Source organism: Rhinatrema bivittatum, chromosome 9, assembly GCF_901001135.1.
Source record: "Rhinatrema bivittatum chromosome 9, aRhiBiv1.1, whole genome shotgun sequence".
Lineage (NCBI taxonomy): Eukaryota > Metazoa > Chordata > Amphibia > Gymnophiona > Rhinatrematidae > Rhinatrema > Rhinatrema bivittatum.
The window spans coordinates 160,399,315-160,415,369 of record NC_042623.1 but is presented as its reverse complement, the minus strand read 5'-3'; the positions used below and the strand labels follow the sequence as shown (position 1 = coordinate 160,415,369).

Sequence of the window (16,055 nt, the reverse complement as noted above, 5' to 3'; positions counted from 1 at the left end):
CTCCTGTTAATCTGCAGGCTACTTGTGAGGGAAGGAGCTGGAACAGAAAACAGAGAGAGAGAGAGAGAGAGAGCTGAGATTTAAGGCAGATACCCTGTAGGTTTCTTCAGATGACTTTATTAGGAGGTGGGGGTGCTTTAGGTTTGTTGATTGTGCCACAGTTTGTAAATTGTGTGGTAACAGGTCAATTATGCGATTTCTTCCCTGAATGTGGAATCTGGGGAGCCTGGGTGCCCTGATTATTTCCAGGATCTCAAAGTAGCAAAATAACGAAACAAAGTGGTGGCCAGAGCCAGAGGGATGCTAGGCATAACTAGGAGTCAAAATGAAGTAATTATGCTGATGTACGTCATTGGTGAGACTTCACCCAAAATACAGTGTCCAGTTCTAAAAGCTTTACCTCGAGAAAGATATAGAATGGAGGTAGTCCAGAGAAGGGCTACCAAAATGGTGTGGGATTTGCACCAGTTTTTGAGATGAAACTTAAAAATCTAAATATGTATACCATAAAAGAGAAGTAAGACGGGGAGAAAGGATAGGGACATTCTAATACCTGAAATGTATTAATTGTGCACAAGAAGCAAACCTTTTTCAGCGGAAAGCAAATTCCAGAACAAAGGTGGACAAATTACAGTGCATTGCAGAGCACATCCCCTTTGCTGCCCATTCCTGGCTTCCTTAAAAATGCCTCCCCTATCACTTATACTTTCAGTGCACCTCTATTGAACTCCCTTTGTCAGAATGTTCCTCTGAACATTTCTTCTAGTAAAACCTAACAGGCTTTCAGTAGATTTATACAAGTTTTTGCTTGCACAGTTTTTTGTGTAATTTGTTTTTTTGGCTGAAATTGCAGGGAAATAAAGCTTTGCAAAAAGATATACACTGGATATACACTGACTGCAGCTTTTTTTTTTTTCTTAATTTATCTGCCTTAATTTTGTTCAGTTCTTAATCTTGGCCCTTGGTATCCATCATAATTTCATAAAAACAAGAGCAGAGGATCAGGTATGGTTATACCGTTAGTGGTCAGATGTATAGGATGTATCTATGACATGTACAGTTTCTCTAATCTCAGGAAAGTCTTTTACCATAACCCCAGAATGGGAGAAAAGCTTTAATGAATAAGGTCCTAAGGGGTAGATGTTTAGAAGAATCTAGCTGCTTAAGTATCGAAGTAGATGGCTAGATCCCTTAGAGTGAACATTTTCCACTGCAGAGTGAGTAAATATAATATCCTCTTGGCGTCAACACAGTATAACGAGAGGAACTTCCAACGGTGGGAGGCTCTATAGGTGGTATTACTATTGTGAGTGACAGTGAGGGTTCATCTCCTAAAGGGAGGGTCATTAGTCATTATGGTGACTGTATTAATCACTGGGGGAAGACATCTTTCCGGGGTATGATAGAGAGGCATCCAAGGGATGGTGCTTTTTAGGGTTACAAGGAGAGAAAGGACAGCTGCCTTTCTCATCTAATCAGGAGAGGAGTGCTCTCTTCTGTCATTGGGAGAAACGCAATCCAGGAAGTTACCTGGGCAATAAAGAGGCGATATTGGAATGTACTGGGGGTATGTCTTAAATAGAGCCGGATAGTGCTAGTATACAGCACTATCCAGAGAAAGATATATAGGTAAGTCTGCTCATACCAGAGGGCTGTTCTAAAGCTGTCTGGATAACTTTATCCAGATAACTTTAACTTTACCTGGGTATATTTGGTGGAGTGCTTAACCAGGTATGTTCTGTTGAATATCCAAGTAAAGTTACCTGATCATTTTCCTACTCCATGGCTTACTCAATATGGACTTCTGGGGGTTTGGACTTTCTTTTTTGGAGAAACTTGAGTGTGAAACCCCTGGGTCATACAGGTTAGCCCAGGATTTCTCAACCCTGTCCTCAGGACACACCTAGCCTATCAGGATTTCAGGATATCCACAATGAATATTCATGAGATAGTGACAGAGAATTGGCATCCAGCATCTCCCAAGAATACTTATACTGCTCAATAAAAAATTATACTTTCTACAAAATCTAAGTATTCTTGTCTTGTACCCGTGGATAAGTGTCATAAAGCGTGTTTGGCGCATAACAGATAGATTTGCATACAATGGAGACAGTAGCAAATCAAATCTATCTTATGCATGAGTTGGCCATCCTTGGTTTAGGGTAGGGATGAGCTCATTCGCATGCATTTGCATGCGAATGAGCTCATTTAAATATGCATGGCTCTAGTGCATATCTTGTGTTATCTGCACATTAGGCTATTTACCGTGCAAAAAGCAGAGTTTGGTGCACAAAAAATGGTCTAATGTGGCTTATTGAATGAGGCAGCTATTCCTGTGTGCTATCAGATACTCACGCCCTTTTGAATATGGATCCCTAAATGTATCAGATGAGATCCACAATAAATTTACCAATTCTCTACACAGTACATTTCAATTTTGTCTCCCATATCTCTTTGACTGAACTGTGTATTATAATATGTCTCCTATACCTATTTCATATCTTTCATTTTGTTATACTGTAAAACATTTCTTCCCCCTCACACTTTTCTTTTTTTAAATTAGTTTGACTAGAGTTAATGTTCCATTCTCTTTATTCTCCTTGCCCTCCTCTGCTTTCTTTCCCATTTGTTTCTCCTTCACAATTTCTTCTTTTCCTGGTTTCCAATTCCCTTCATTTCTCTCAATCTGCTCTCCACCATCCACCCAAGATGCCTAGGGAGAGATATTTTTGTTCTCTTCAAACCTTCATGTGAAATTTCACTTCTTGTGCAACTTTTTCCCTCTCTGTTCTCTGCAGCTCCTTCTACAGTTCCCATCATGCACCAGGTGAGCGCCACCATGAAAAGTATCACGTTTTCATGGCCACAGCCAGATCAACCGAATGGGATCATCCTGGACTACGAGATCCGCTACTACGAGAAGGTGAGCTGCAGATCTGGATCTCAGAGATGGGACGAGAGCTTAAGATCACCCATTTAATGAATAAAGTCTCAGGGGTAAAGAGGGAGGAATACTTTCAGGAACGTAATATATCATATGGGATGCTAGACGTTAATGTTAAGACAATCCTATATAGCGTTATGTAATGGTATTGCTGAAACTGATTGTATCATAAACAAATTAACATAGGCTTTTGGAGAGCTGGAATATATTTTGTCTACAGTATCATCTGCTGAAAATATAGATACCCAACCTTCAAGCTGCCATCGGGCAGGGCCTAGATCACTCTCAGATTTCTGTGTGTGTTCCATAGGCTTCAGAATATTTAGGCCCAATGGGGGTGGGCAGGAGTAGCAGAAAACATTTCATCACAAAAAGGGTGGTGGATGCATGTAATCACCCTCCAGGAGAGGTGACGGAGGCAAGAAGAGTAATTGAAACCAGGAAACCAGTGCCTTAGTATAAGCACAGAGGACCCTTAGTTGCAAAGAAGTGAAAAGAAAGCTGGAGATCAGCTGGTGTCTGTGGAGTATTGCAATAGCAGGCAAACTGGGAAGACTGGATGGGCCTTCTGTCGTTTGCTGCTTTTCATACATTTTAGTTTGTCCCCTCTTTTCTGTAATAATTTTAACCTCCCCATCTCCCCACATTAAAAAAAAACATAGCAAAATTAATTGTCCTTAAATTGCAGTAGAATATACTGCAGTTCAAATTACGTTAAGTCAAACATGTTACATTTTGCTCAGTTTGAGAACTACTGCAGTAGGTGACACAGTGGCATTCATTGTGGGGAAAGTGACTCTGTGGATCTGCTGTTTCTTTTACATTGTTATCCCCCTTTTTGCTCTTTTATGTACCTCTCTGCCCTAGATGACAGGGCTAGGCAATTCAAGTAACCTTGCAGGCCAGGAGGGCTGAAAGGAGGTCTCGTCTGCCTGTGACCCCTGTTACTGCTCTCTCAGCTGGCAGGAGTCACTGCAGTAGTGGCAACTATTTCCCTCCTTACCTCAGGGGCAGGCTCGGCTTGTGCTGCCCCCAACAGTTTGAAGTGCTATCGGTATTTTTATTCCTCCCTAAAATCAGTGCCCAAGGTATCTTGGGATTCGCGTGCATTTTTAAGTTAGTTGTGCCCCTGTGCCACATTGCACGCCATACAGAACGGCGTGTGCACTGCGCGTGTATGCTAGAAGTGGAACCTATGCTGCATGTGTGCAGCAGACGCGTACGTCTGCAGTGAATCATTTCTCTTCATGCAGTCAAAGGTGCTGCGCTCACAGATACCAAAACGAGTCCATTATTCAGATATTTCACCTTTCTGTATGAAAAATCACAAAGTCACCCTTCAGACTCAGTAGGTTGGATAATGTGCGCATTTGTTCGGTTTACCAGATAAAATCGCCTTTTTCAAACTCCCTCAGTTATGACACAGAGTGAAAAATGCTTTAGGAGCATTCAGCTGCATTTGTCTCGCTTACTTTGTCAGCACAGAGCAATAGATTGATGGTGACATGAGCAGGAAGAACACAGCTTGATGTTGTCTCTACACCGTAATCGAGAACTGTTAACACTTCTCAAATATGGCCTGGCAGTCACAAGACTAGAGCAGTCCCTTCGTTCTGAGGGACAGTTCTCTAGTCTGCATGAAAAATTAGACCTTTTTACTCTGCCCTAAATGTACATTCTTCTAATGTAATCCGTGTCAAGGATGAAGACCTGCTTCTCATTTAACTTTCACATTTCCCTCATCAGCGCTTTCAAATATCACTAATTGTGCTAGAAGAATACACTTCCAGTGTGTTCCATGCCAGCACCTCCGGTCTTTATATGTTATATTTTACAATCTAGAACTCTTAAGCATCCAAGCTTGTATTCTGTTTGAAGTTTTTTACTATCCCGTATGGTGGTTTCTACTGAAAGAACATCAGAACAGAATTTCAGAAGCTTTATGAACAGCATTCCCAGCTCTTCCTTGGGGCAACCCCAGCATCCGTTCTGGTGAAAGCATCTTCCTGACTGAACATTTGCCAGAAAACAAAAAAAAAAGTTAGTTTATCGTTAAATAAAAAAGAAAACTTTACTGCATTCCTAGCAGCCAAAGAACAACTTCAGAGTAGTACTTAAAAAGCTGCATCCTGAAGTCTGGAGTGGACTTCTGGGTGGAGAGGGGATGAAAAAAAAAAAACCAAAAAACAACTCAGGGTGAAAGCTGAAGGCCACAGATGAGTCAGTACTGAAAATCATATTGAAAAAGAGTGAGGTGAGAGAGCTTTAAACAGACTAAAAGTATGTCTCCTATGCGCATGTTTGAAAATCACACCTAGATACCGACATGAAATCTAAGGAGAAGGGGGTAAAAGAAAGTTCGGTCACAAGCTTTCCTGTCCCTTCTCGTGCCAGTAATATTGGGCTCTAGACTCATCTTGCACAACACATTGCACGCCTTTTTTGCCCAGCCGATGATACCAGTGGCAGATACCAAATGGAGATCTTATGGTTAGGATGGCTCGGGTGTTCCTCATAGGGATAGTCTGAGCTTATTTTCAGGGCAAGTGACAATACTGGTTTCCCTGCAATGACAGGGGCAAGTGAAATGGTCAACATGATCTTCTGCAGGACATGATTACAAACAGGCAAGGAGAAATGATCATTGCTGCGCTTATAGTCCTATGGGTACAGGGTCTTCCCTTCTACCTGTTATCTTTTATTTAGTGTGGTCTTTATTTCAGAATACACTTTTTGCTCTGCAAACAGAAATGACTGTATAGCTGCCTTTAATGTGCTGTTCAAGAAAATGAATAAGATTGCCGCCCTAGGAAGGCATGTCCAGTTTAACTAGACCCAAACCACGCAACCATCAACATTGAGGAATGGTCTTAGAGGTGGTTTGGTAAGGAAACGTGTTGCTTACAGTTGTGCTGATGTTTTATGTGTTCTGTTTCTCTTCGAAGGACCAACATGAATACAACTCTTCCATGGCCAAGAGCCAGACTAACACAGCCAGGATTGATGGGCTGAGGCCTGGCATTGTGTACGCGGTACAGGTACGGGCCAGAACAGTGGCCGGCTATGGCCAGTACAGTGGCAAAATGTGCTTCCAGACTCTGACGGACGGTAAGTTTGACAAACTAAATGCAATGCTAGAAGAATATATAACAAAACCAGCAAAGAATGGGGATAGGAGGGTATAGAGACAGAGACTGTGCAAGGCCCTCCATGAATGGCCTGCTACTGTGAGATGTTTTTCTCATAGTGTCATCTGTTTGCATAATATGCAGATTGTTCCCGCAGCAACCTCTGAGCAAAAAGCAAAAGAGAAGTCATTGCCTTTTTTTTTTGCAAAGAAACACACTTTTTTATTTAAACATTTGTTAGTTGCTTCCAAACACTGTGCTCAAAGTGGGCTGTAACTAAGATTCACAGGAAATTGCCCATTTGCACGATTTTCCATGTGCGGTGTGACTTACGCGGAATCAGTAATGAGCTGGAAAGCATGATTTCTCAGCTCGTTAGCGATTGTACATATGTGTTGCGAATGGGCTCGTAATAGAAAAACAGCGCTTGCAAACTTGCCAAACTGTGTGCTATCAATGCAGCATCCTGCGCTGTTTGGCATTTTCGCACGCACCATCCCATTTGTGAGCCCCGTTTACACAACAGTACATGAGCCTGAAAGAAAGAAAGAAACAGGAGAGGGAAGGGAGCTGGAGAGAGAGAGAGAGACAATGGCTGATGGCTTGGGCAGTATTCTCCATTGTAGTAATTCATAATTCCATTATTCTCATATCCTTTTCATACTTTTATATTAATGCATTTTGAAATTTGTTATCTAAAATGTAATTCATTGCTATTTTTGTAAACCGTTGTGATCTACTTTTGGAACGATGGCATATAAAAGGCTTAAATAAATAAAATAAAGAAATTAACCAAGAGCGTGAAAACAGAGAATGAGATTAAAACGTGAATGGGAGTGAAAGGGAAAAGAAAAGGGGAAGATGAAAGGGAAGGGAATACTGCAGTGAGAGGAAGAAAGGGAAGGAGAAGGAGGTAAAGAAAAAAGGAGAAAGAAAAACAAATAGAGTGACAGATTGAGAGAGAGAGCAATAAAAAAGGGAGCAAAAGGAATGGAAGCAACTGAAAAGCAAAAGATAAAAAGAAAAAGTGAGATAGGGAAAAAAACAAGGAGGCCTGCGTGCTCTGTACAAACAAACCTTCATGCTGTTACTGGATTAAATAAACTTGTCTCTTCATAAACCGCCTCCCGGTGGGCCGATGTGTGCCGAGCTAGGTGATTAAAGGGGATGCTGGCTTAATCACCAGCTGTACCAGTCATCTGTTTTAAATCTCTTCTCTTTTTTTTTTTTTCCCAAGCATCTAATTGAATTGGGTAATGTGGCTTTACTTGAAGGAGGTGCGTGTAGGTGCTTGCTGAGATACCCCATGTGGTTGCAGTGTTCTTCCCACACTGGCATGGAGAGGGCTTCCCAGCTCGGGCATCTGCGGGGCTTCCGTCTCCGCTTGGCAGAGCTCAAAATGCAGCACCGGTCGTGAGACTGATAATTACAGGGAGGGGAGCCCCCTATGAATGAGTGCCTCCGTAGACTGAACAATAACTGTGTGTGTGTGTGTGTGTGTGTCCATATGGCTTTCGATTGAGTGGTTCTGCATGTCGGTCAGTACCTATTTACAAAGCAAGTCAGTTCGATTTTATCACCTCTCTGCCCAATCCAGGTCTGCCCAACGTCAGGAAAAAGTGCTTATTTCTAAGCATCTCCTTCCCACTTTGGCTTGTGTGTGGCCAGATCTCACTCTTTCTTCAGCTCCAGCCTCCAGTTCGTATGCATACGAGGTTTTCTTTCTTGCTCCGTCCTTTCGCTGTCACTCTGCATTTTTTCCTTTCTCTGCCTACTTCTTTCCCACAATCCTTTGTCATGTAACATCACCCTTCTGTTTCTCATCATCACTCTCTCCCTGTCATCTTTCTCTGCTCTTTCTCCAACCTCCCCTGTTTACTGTTTTTTTCGGGGGGGGGGGGGGGGGGAGAAGCAGGTTCCCCTTAGTTTACGTTCTGTATTTTTCGTTCTCTGCTCTGTCTTCTTTCTTTCTCATTCTACCCGCTCACTCTCCCTAAAATGTGTCCTCTCTCTAGCCATTCCTCTTACTGGCTGGACTGTTTTCTATATTTTTATAATTTCTCTACCTCTTCTGCCCACTTCTCTCTGTACTTTCTCTCAACCTCTGTTTCATTCCTTTGTTTTCTATCCACCCTCTCCGTTTCTTTCTTCTTTCATTTTCTGCAGACTAGAGGACAGTACCATAGTTTTCTTTGCCCTGGGCCTGCCAACCCTGAATCTTTCATTTCTCAAGCCATAAACATTGAGTGTTGAGGGGACTGCAGCAGAACAGAATGGATATTACCCATCAGAGAAGAAATAATACCATGTTATGTGCCTGCAGTACTGTAGCAGAAAGATCTTTCATATGTATATATATTTTTTTTCATCAGGCTGTTCTCTAGTTAGTCAGCAGCATATTATTTTTGCTTCACTCAGATCTTGTGAATGTGACAACTTTAAAATGAAAATGTTTCTGTTTGCAAGCCAACCTTTAACAGACTAAAGATAAAATAGAGAAAAGCAGGATAATCTGGGGGGGGGAGGGCAGTGGGAGGGAATCCAGCTGTTTCCTTCTGTTCTTTTGGGCTTCCAGCTCAACTGAAAGTTGCTTCTGCTGGGTTGACAGCACCAGACCCCTTCATTTGCACCCACCCCAGGTACTTTCACTAATATTGATCTCCCCCTTCCCCTACCTGTATAATCCAGACATTGAAGTGACAGTTCTGGGCCACGGGGCCACAGACCATAGATAGCTCCCTCCAGAGGCTGGGACTTGTATACTTCTGGGTCTGGCAGCAGTGTCGTCATGGCTGGTTTCAGAGACAAGACCCAGGTCTCTCGCTTTGCAGTGCTCAGCGCTACTGCTGAGCTACCAGGTGATCTCAGCAAGATACACATTGATAGAAAACTGTCATTTAAAATAAAAAATATATATTTTCAATAGCTTATTCTTAATTCCCCTGCCCCTCACCATGTGATTTTAAAATTAAACTTAGTTCAGAAATAATAAGCATGTCACGTCAGCAAACTCCAGGCCTCAGATGAAAGCAAACTGCTTACTAGCTGATATAGTATTTTGTGTGAAACTGATTCAGGAAAAACAACCAATGATGTCATCAGCTATGTGACCATGTGATTATGACAGTAAGACCGTTCAGCTGCTGTAATGAACACTATATTGATAACGACTCCTTGAAGTTGGACAGTGATTGATTGTAGGGTTACCAACTTGCTATACGGCTCTGTAGTCTGTAGGAAGAAGCTGAGCCAGCATTGTTTTTTCTCACCCCTTGTGTGTTTGGACTTGTAGTTCTTGTTAGTCAACACAGTAAAACTACAAGTTCATGCTTGCGATGAGAAAAAAACCAGGACCAGCTCAGTCTCCCTCTAAAATCGTGAAGCTACATGACAACCTTGTACTGCTAGTTTGATATAATGAACTACAAAACTTGGCCATAGGTGGTGTTGTATCAAATCTAGAGCAAAAGCTGGGAATTAAAAATATTTATGCCACGTATTTAGCCCTGCATGTTAGCACTAATTTACCAGGTGGCAACCAGGTCCTGGCCTTGAGCCTTGCTCCATCGATGTTGTCAGCGATGAAGCTTTTTATGTGAATACAGGCTCATTCTTGACTTGCAGTGTCTTCTGCACCGAACACATTCCAACAAAACATTGGATGGATACACAGTTGCTTTGTAGCACTGATGTTTTCTCCGTCAGCGATGAGATGCAATTTTATTCAAAGTGATATACCACCTTCTAGAAAATCTGAGACCACTGTGTTCTGTCTGCTGCGCAGAGGTCAGAGGTCTCCAGTCCACAAGCCATCACGTGGCTTCTCAAACTGTCTACCTCAGAATCATTTTGCCATTTACCAACTGCTCAAGGAAAACTCTTTTGGGAATTTGGGTGTTGTACATCTTTGAGTGGCTACTAACCACCAATGGGACCACTCCTGACTCGCTCTTTCACTGTCTCTCCTTCCCCCAGGGTCAGGAAGGAGAGACTGTGAAAATGACAGGGGTAACATTTGGTAACTTTCCTTTCCCTGGCAGGTGGGTGTGTTTCCTCCACTGTGTGCACTGTGAGTGTCAAAAAAATACACTAGAGCCATGGATTGTGTGTCTACAAATATATTATTTTACTGGAGATAAAGCAGGTACAATATGGCAAATTTAACTCAATACTCAGCACCACAGAAGCTCTTTTAGTTGTAGTCTTCCTTTCTATCTGTGCATGGGATCTCTCTGCACCAGTACAGGGGAAATTCTCATCCTCCAGTCTTGGTTAAGTGAGGTTCCCAAGTGGGCAGGGTATTATTCTCAGCTGGGCAAGAAAATCTCTTCCAAAACTGGCAAAAAAATATAAAACAGGCTAATGCACGGACAGCCCAAAATACTTTCTCTTCCCAGGGGTGGAGACTCCATATGGGTGTCCTCAAAGGTCTCATGTGGTTCTTAATCTCAGTTAGGTGATATTTTCCTGTCTCTTTCTCTCTATTGAATCCCCGTTGGGAGGGATCCTCTCCAGAACGTGCAGTTCTCAATGTCCCCTTTTGGGGCAGGAAGATGGGCAGCAGAGCTCTTCCTCCCTGGTCTTAAACCAAAATCAGCTTTCTCCAAAAATGAAGTTAACACCGGAGTTTGCCCCTTGCATCAGGTCACCACCAAACCTCTTTCCTCATTGAGGGTACAGAGGGCCGAGTCTTCCTTCAGACACAGGGTTCCCATACCTTGGATCCAGGAGGTACCAAGGGGTCTCACAAGGCTCCTCTCATGAAAATGCAAAAATCCTGAGAGTAAATCAGAGGAAAGCCCCAGCCAGCCAGTTAGTGGACTGGTAGGAACTATCTCCTGACCTTGCTTAGGATCCCCCAGGCAGGTTTTGCCTAGATCCTCCACATAGGCCTGAAAACATAAAAAAAACATTAAAAAAAAAATATAGAAACATAGAAATGACGGCAGAAGAAGACCAAACGGCCCATCCAGTCTGCCCAGCAAGCTTTCGCAGTTTTTTTTTTCTCATACTTATCTGTTACTCTTGGCCCTTAGTAACCTTTTGGTTCTATTTCCCTTCCACCCCCGCCATTAATATAGAGAGCATGTTGGAACTGCATCTAAGCGAAATAGCTTAATTAGTTAGGGGTAGTAATCACCGCAATAAGCAAGCTACACCCATACTTATTTGTTTACCCAGAGTATGTAATTCAATCCTTGGTTGTTGTCTGTATATAGATCTCCTTTTCTTCATTCCCCCCCCTGCCGTTGAAGCAGAGAGCTATGCTGGATATGCATTGAAAGTGAAGTGTCAGTCTTTCTCCCCTGCCGTTGAAGCAGAGAGCTATGCTGGATATGCGTGAAGTATCAGACTTTCTCCCCTGCCGTTGAAGCAGAGAGCTATGCTGGATATGCAATGAAAGTGAAGTATCACTTTCTCCTCTGCCGTTGAAGCAGAGAGCTACACTGGATATGCATTGAAAGTGAAGTATCAGTCTTTCTCCCCTGCCGTTGAAGCAGAGAGCTATGCTGGATATGCATTGAAAGTGATCAGTCTTTCTCCCCTGCCATTGAAGCAGAGAGCTACGCTGGATATGCATTGAAAGTGAAGTATCAGTCTTTCTCCTTTGCCATTGAAGCAGAGAGCTATGCTGGCTATGCGTTGAAAGTGAAGTATCAGTCTTTCTCCCCTGCCGTTGAAGCAGAGAGCTACCGTATGCTGAATATGCATTGAAAGTGAAGTATCAGTCTTTCTCCCCTGTCGTTGAAGCAGAGAGCTACGCTGGCTATGCATTGAAAGTGAAGTATCAGTCTTTCTCCTCTGCCATTGAAGCAGAGAGCTACGCTGGCTATGCATTGAAAGTGAAGTATCAGTCTTTCTCCTCTGCCATTGAAGCAGAGAGCTATGCTGGCTATGCGTTGAAAGTGAAGTATCAGACTTTCTCCCCTGCCGTTGAAGCAGAGAGCTATGCTTGATATGCATTGAAAGTGAAAGTATCAGGCTTATTTGGTTTGGGGTACATTTCTTCTTGCTGTTGAAACTTAGAGCAATGTTGGAGTCTTAGAGCAATGTTGGAGTTGCATTAACTGTGTGTATGTTTATTGAATAAACCAACACACAAACAATGCACCTCACTGCCATCAAACTAAAAAAATCTACAAGCACTGCCCACAGTCTCTCTGTAGAGATCTGCTTATAAACCCTTAAACAGGGGGATGGCCATTCCAGCACCCTCAAAGGGAGGGGCTGCTTATCGATGGTACCTCCCCACTTATCTAACTAGCTAAGATAGTTAAACTAGGACCACTATTAGCAATGATCCCAAAGGGTCCATTACATACATATGCATTACATGGCCAGCCCACTGAAACTCAGCTGCTACTAGCATTGCCTCAATGCCTGTCACACTGCATATGTATGAAGTACCTTGATGTTAGGAACTCTGTCCTCATATCTGATGTTGACAGTTCTGTGGAGGCAGCATAGAAGAAGCTGATCAAGCTTCAGGATGTGGCAATGGTTTTCAGTACAGGACTCGCATCCATAAAGTAAAGGCGTGAGGATAACTGCAAGATAGACTGCCAGCTTTGTCATACACACACACACACACACACACACACACACACACAACCTGCTCATTCCACAAGCACCATCTTAAGCATCCAAATGCAGTTTCCCTTCAACAGTGAGTCATTAATATCAACAATGATTTTAACAGAGTTAGACACGAAACTGTCAAGATAAGAGAACTTATCAACAGCTGGTAACCCAGTGTCTCTGGCATGTATGAGGCTAGAAAAGAGTGATGAATAACTTTAGTTTTTTTGGGAGGGCTTATAGTCAGTCCAAAATGCCAAGAGGATAAAATGAAACAGTGAAATAGCTATTGAATTTTATGCAGCGAGTGTGCCACCAATGCGCAATTTTCTGCAAAAAGACCATGCACTGTTGTATGTATCTTTAGTCTGACTGGTAGCTGTCTGAGGAGGAATTGACACCATTAGTACAAAACTGGATAGGAATGCCCAGATTAAAGTTTTTAAAGGTAATGAGCAATACCAGCTAGAAATAAATATAAGAGGTGGGAATGGGGAAAATTGTTCTTTTGTTTTTTATTTCATTTATGGGGGGGGGGTTATTCCCCCCATGAATGTCATTTCGTGTAATATTTATTTTGTTTTTTTTAGTTTAAAAAAAAAAAAAAAAAAGCGCAAAATAAACATTGATCCCCCAAAAAACTTGGAAAAAAAAAGAAATGGGGCCTCTCAGGGCCTCCTATGCCTCCCACCATCACTCCCACCTGGAAAAATGCTAGGGCCAGGATCCTCACTGGATCCCACTTATCTGGTCCGGGGGGCGGGGGGGGGGGGGGATCCACAGATGAGACCTACGCCCCAGCCCAGTCTAGCATGGGGCCCTAGGTCGAGGTCATGGCGACCTACTGTGGCCTAGGCCTTTGTAACGCCAAGGCTTTGGCCTAATCCATGGTAGGTCACCACAACCTCGGCCCAGGCCCTATGCAGGGTCTGAAACCAAACCTGATGCTGCGACCTGGTGACCTCTGCTGGGGAGGATACACCGGAGTTCATTAACTCCAGCACAACAACCCCAGTGGACATCGTCAGTTGGCGAAGAGCCAAAGAAAGAAGACGCTGAAGATGAGCTCTGAGGCCTGGGCTCCGGGCTTGGGTCTGACCCTGGGCTGAGGGCCAGGCATCATGTCCTGACCTCCGGGCCAGGTTTGGGTCTGGGCTTGGCCATAGCTTCAGGCCTGGGTCCTAGGCCCTGGCCTAGGCTGAGGCCTAGGCATCAGAACCCGACCTTTGAGCCAGCCACACTGTTGGGCCTGGTCCCTGGACTAGGTCATAGCCCAGGCGTCAGGAGCCAGCCTCTGGGCCAGGCTTCAGTGTGGAGCCTGGCCTAGGCCAAAGCCCAGGTGTTGGGACCTAGCCTCTGTGCCGGGTTCTAGGCTGAGGCCCCAGCATCGGGATCCGGCTTTTGGGCTGGGCTGCAGAGTCAGACCGGGCCCGTGTCCTGGGCTAGGCTGCGGCCCAGGCGCCAATACTTGGCCTCTGGGCCGGATCCTGGATTCAGGGCTGGGTCTGGGCTGAGGCCTCAACATCGGGACTGCGCCAGGACATAGCATCGGATTTGTTATGGAAGGGGGGCTCGTCGAGAAATTTCCTGGGCCTGGGTCTTTGTTTGGGTTTTGGCTTAGGCCCTGGCATCAGCCCAGGGCCTATACTGAGACCCCGGCATCATGCTCAGATATAGGCTGTAGCCCGTTTGTCAGGTCATGGCCTATATCTAACCAAGGCTCAGGTTTCGGGTTTAGGCCTAGGCTGAGACGCTGGAGTCACACTCAGGCGTAGGCCAGGACCCCTGCTTTGGGTCTTGGCCTACTCCCTAGTTGAGGGCCCAGTCTCAGCTGGGCCCTCAACTAGGGAGTATTGGCGCCTGGGCCTCAGCTGGGCCCTCACTAGGGAGTAGGCCAAGACCCAAAGCAGGGGTCTAGGCCCAGCCAGCAACTAGGCCCAGCCAGCAGCTTTTATTTTTTTTAAATAGGTTTTCAAAACAAAATGAGATTCCAAAGAAATTTTGTTGGAATTTAACTCGTTCCATTTTGAAAACGATTTGAAATGAAATAGGAAATTTTGTCTCATTTCCTATTTCATTTCTCTCAAATGCCCATCCCTTATAAATATGAAACAGCAATGGAAGGAAGTCACATCCCTGTTTGATTCCATTGGAGACAAACTCTCTGATCTCTTATCTGCATTTAATACACAATCCATCATGCCTTTTTGAAAGGACCAAATAATTTTCCTGCCAGAATCCATCCCTATTGATATAATCAAAGGCTTTTGTTAGATCTACAAATATTACATAGAAGTCTTGGTGCTGCTCATGACATTTCTCCTGTAACTGTCTAGCTGTAAATATATCCATGGTTCCGTCAACCAGTCAAAAAATCACATTGGCTCTCAGGAATGATATAATTGGCTGTCACATGCTTTGACAACCTGTCAAGAATGACATGCACCAGAATTTTGCCCAGTATGGACAGTAAGGCAATACCATGATGATTGTCACAACATGCTCAATAACCTTTACTTGAAGATGTGAATAATGAGAATGTCTTTCAAGTCTTGAGGCATGCCTTCTTACCATATATGAAGAATAAGCTTAGTTATTTGATGAGCCAGCTGGTAACCACCACATTTAAATACTTAAGGTGGCAGACTATATTCCTAGTGCTTTTCCAGATGACAGGTATTTAATGACTTTCACAACTTCACCCTGCAAAGGAGGGCATACCAGATTTGTTCCATCAGCCCACTGAGGAATTTCATCAAGCACAGTGTAATCAAAGGAGGAAGTCTGGTTGAGCATAGGATGAAAGTACTCTGCCCGGCGCTCTAAAATCTTGATGCAGTCAATGATCAGAATAGATCAATCCTTTGAGCAAACTGATGCACCACTGGAGTCATGGGACCCAAAAACTGTCTTTGCGTCCTCATAAAATCTTTTCATAACATGTCTATCTGATGCCCCTTGTAACTCTGTTGCTTTACTGGCCCACCATGTCTCCTTTATATCCTAAAGTTGTGCTTGTGCTTGCTGTATGTTGCTGGCATAAACAGCCGTTTTAGCACAATCAGACATATCATTGCTCCAAGCCAGGTAAAAGGCATGTATTGAATCCAGTAACCAATGTGTTTTGACATCTTGGCCATTAAACCAGTCCTTATAGTGGATGGAGCAGAAGCCAAGGCTTCTACAGCATTTTGATAAACATTGATCTTCAGTTGACGCCAGAATTCTGAATAAAAAGTCTGCGCAGTAAATTTCTCGCTGTCAACCCTCTGAGCAGCATTTAATTTTTCCTGAAGCTAGGCTTATGCTTCTGGAAGTATCAGTTTTATGACATCCAATTTCTTGGCTCTCTTTCCTTGCTACGTGTGTTTTACTGTTTAGATGAAGTGATGGGTAGGAGCACA

At 43.6% G+C, this 16,055-nt stretch overlaps 1 protein-coding gene across 1 annotated transcript in view; it reads left to right on the top strand.

The window, feature by feature from the left end:
* The window catches only part of LOC115098908 (ephrin type-B receptor 1), a 639,343-nt gene that overhangs the window by 543,198 nt on the left and 80,090 nt on the right, over nucleotides 1-16,055 (top strand). The window contains exons 6-7 of the mRNA XM_029616009.1: nucleotides 2,799-2,923; nucleotides 5,890-6,052. Of these exons, the coding sequence (XP_029471869.1) occupies nucleotides 2,799-2,923; nucleotides 5,890-6,052 (288 nt within the window). The remainder of the gene's footprint in view (nucleotides 1-2,798; nucleotides 2,924-5,889; nucleotides 6,053-16,055) is intronic.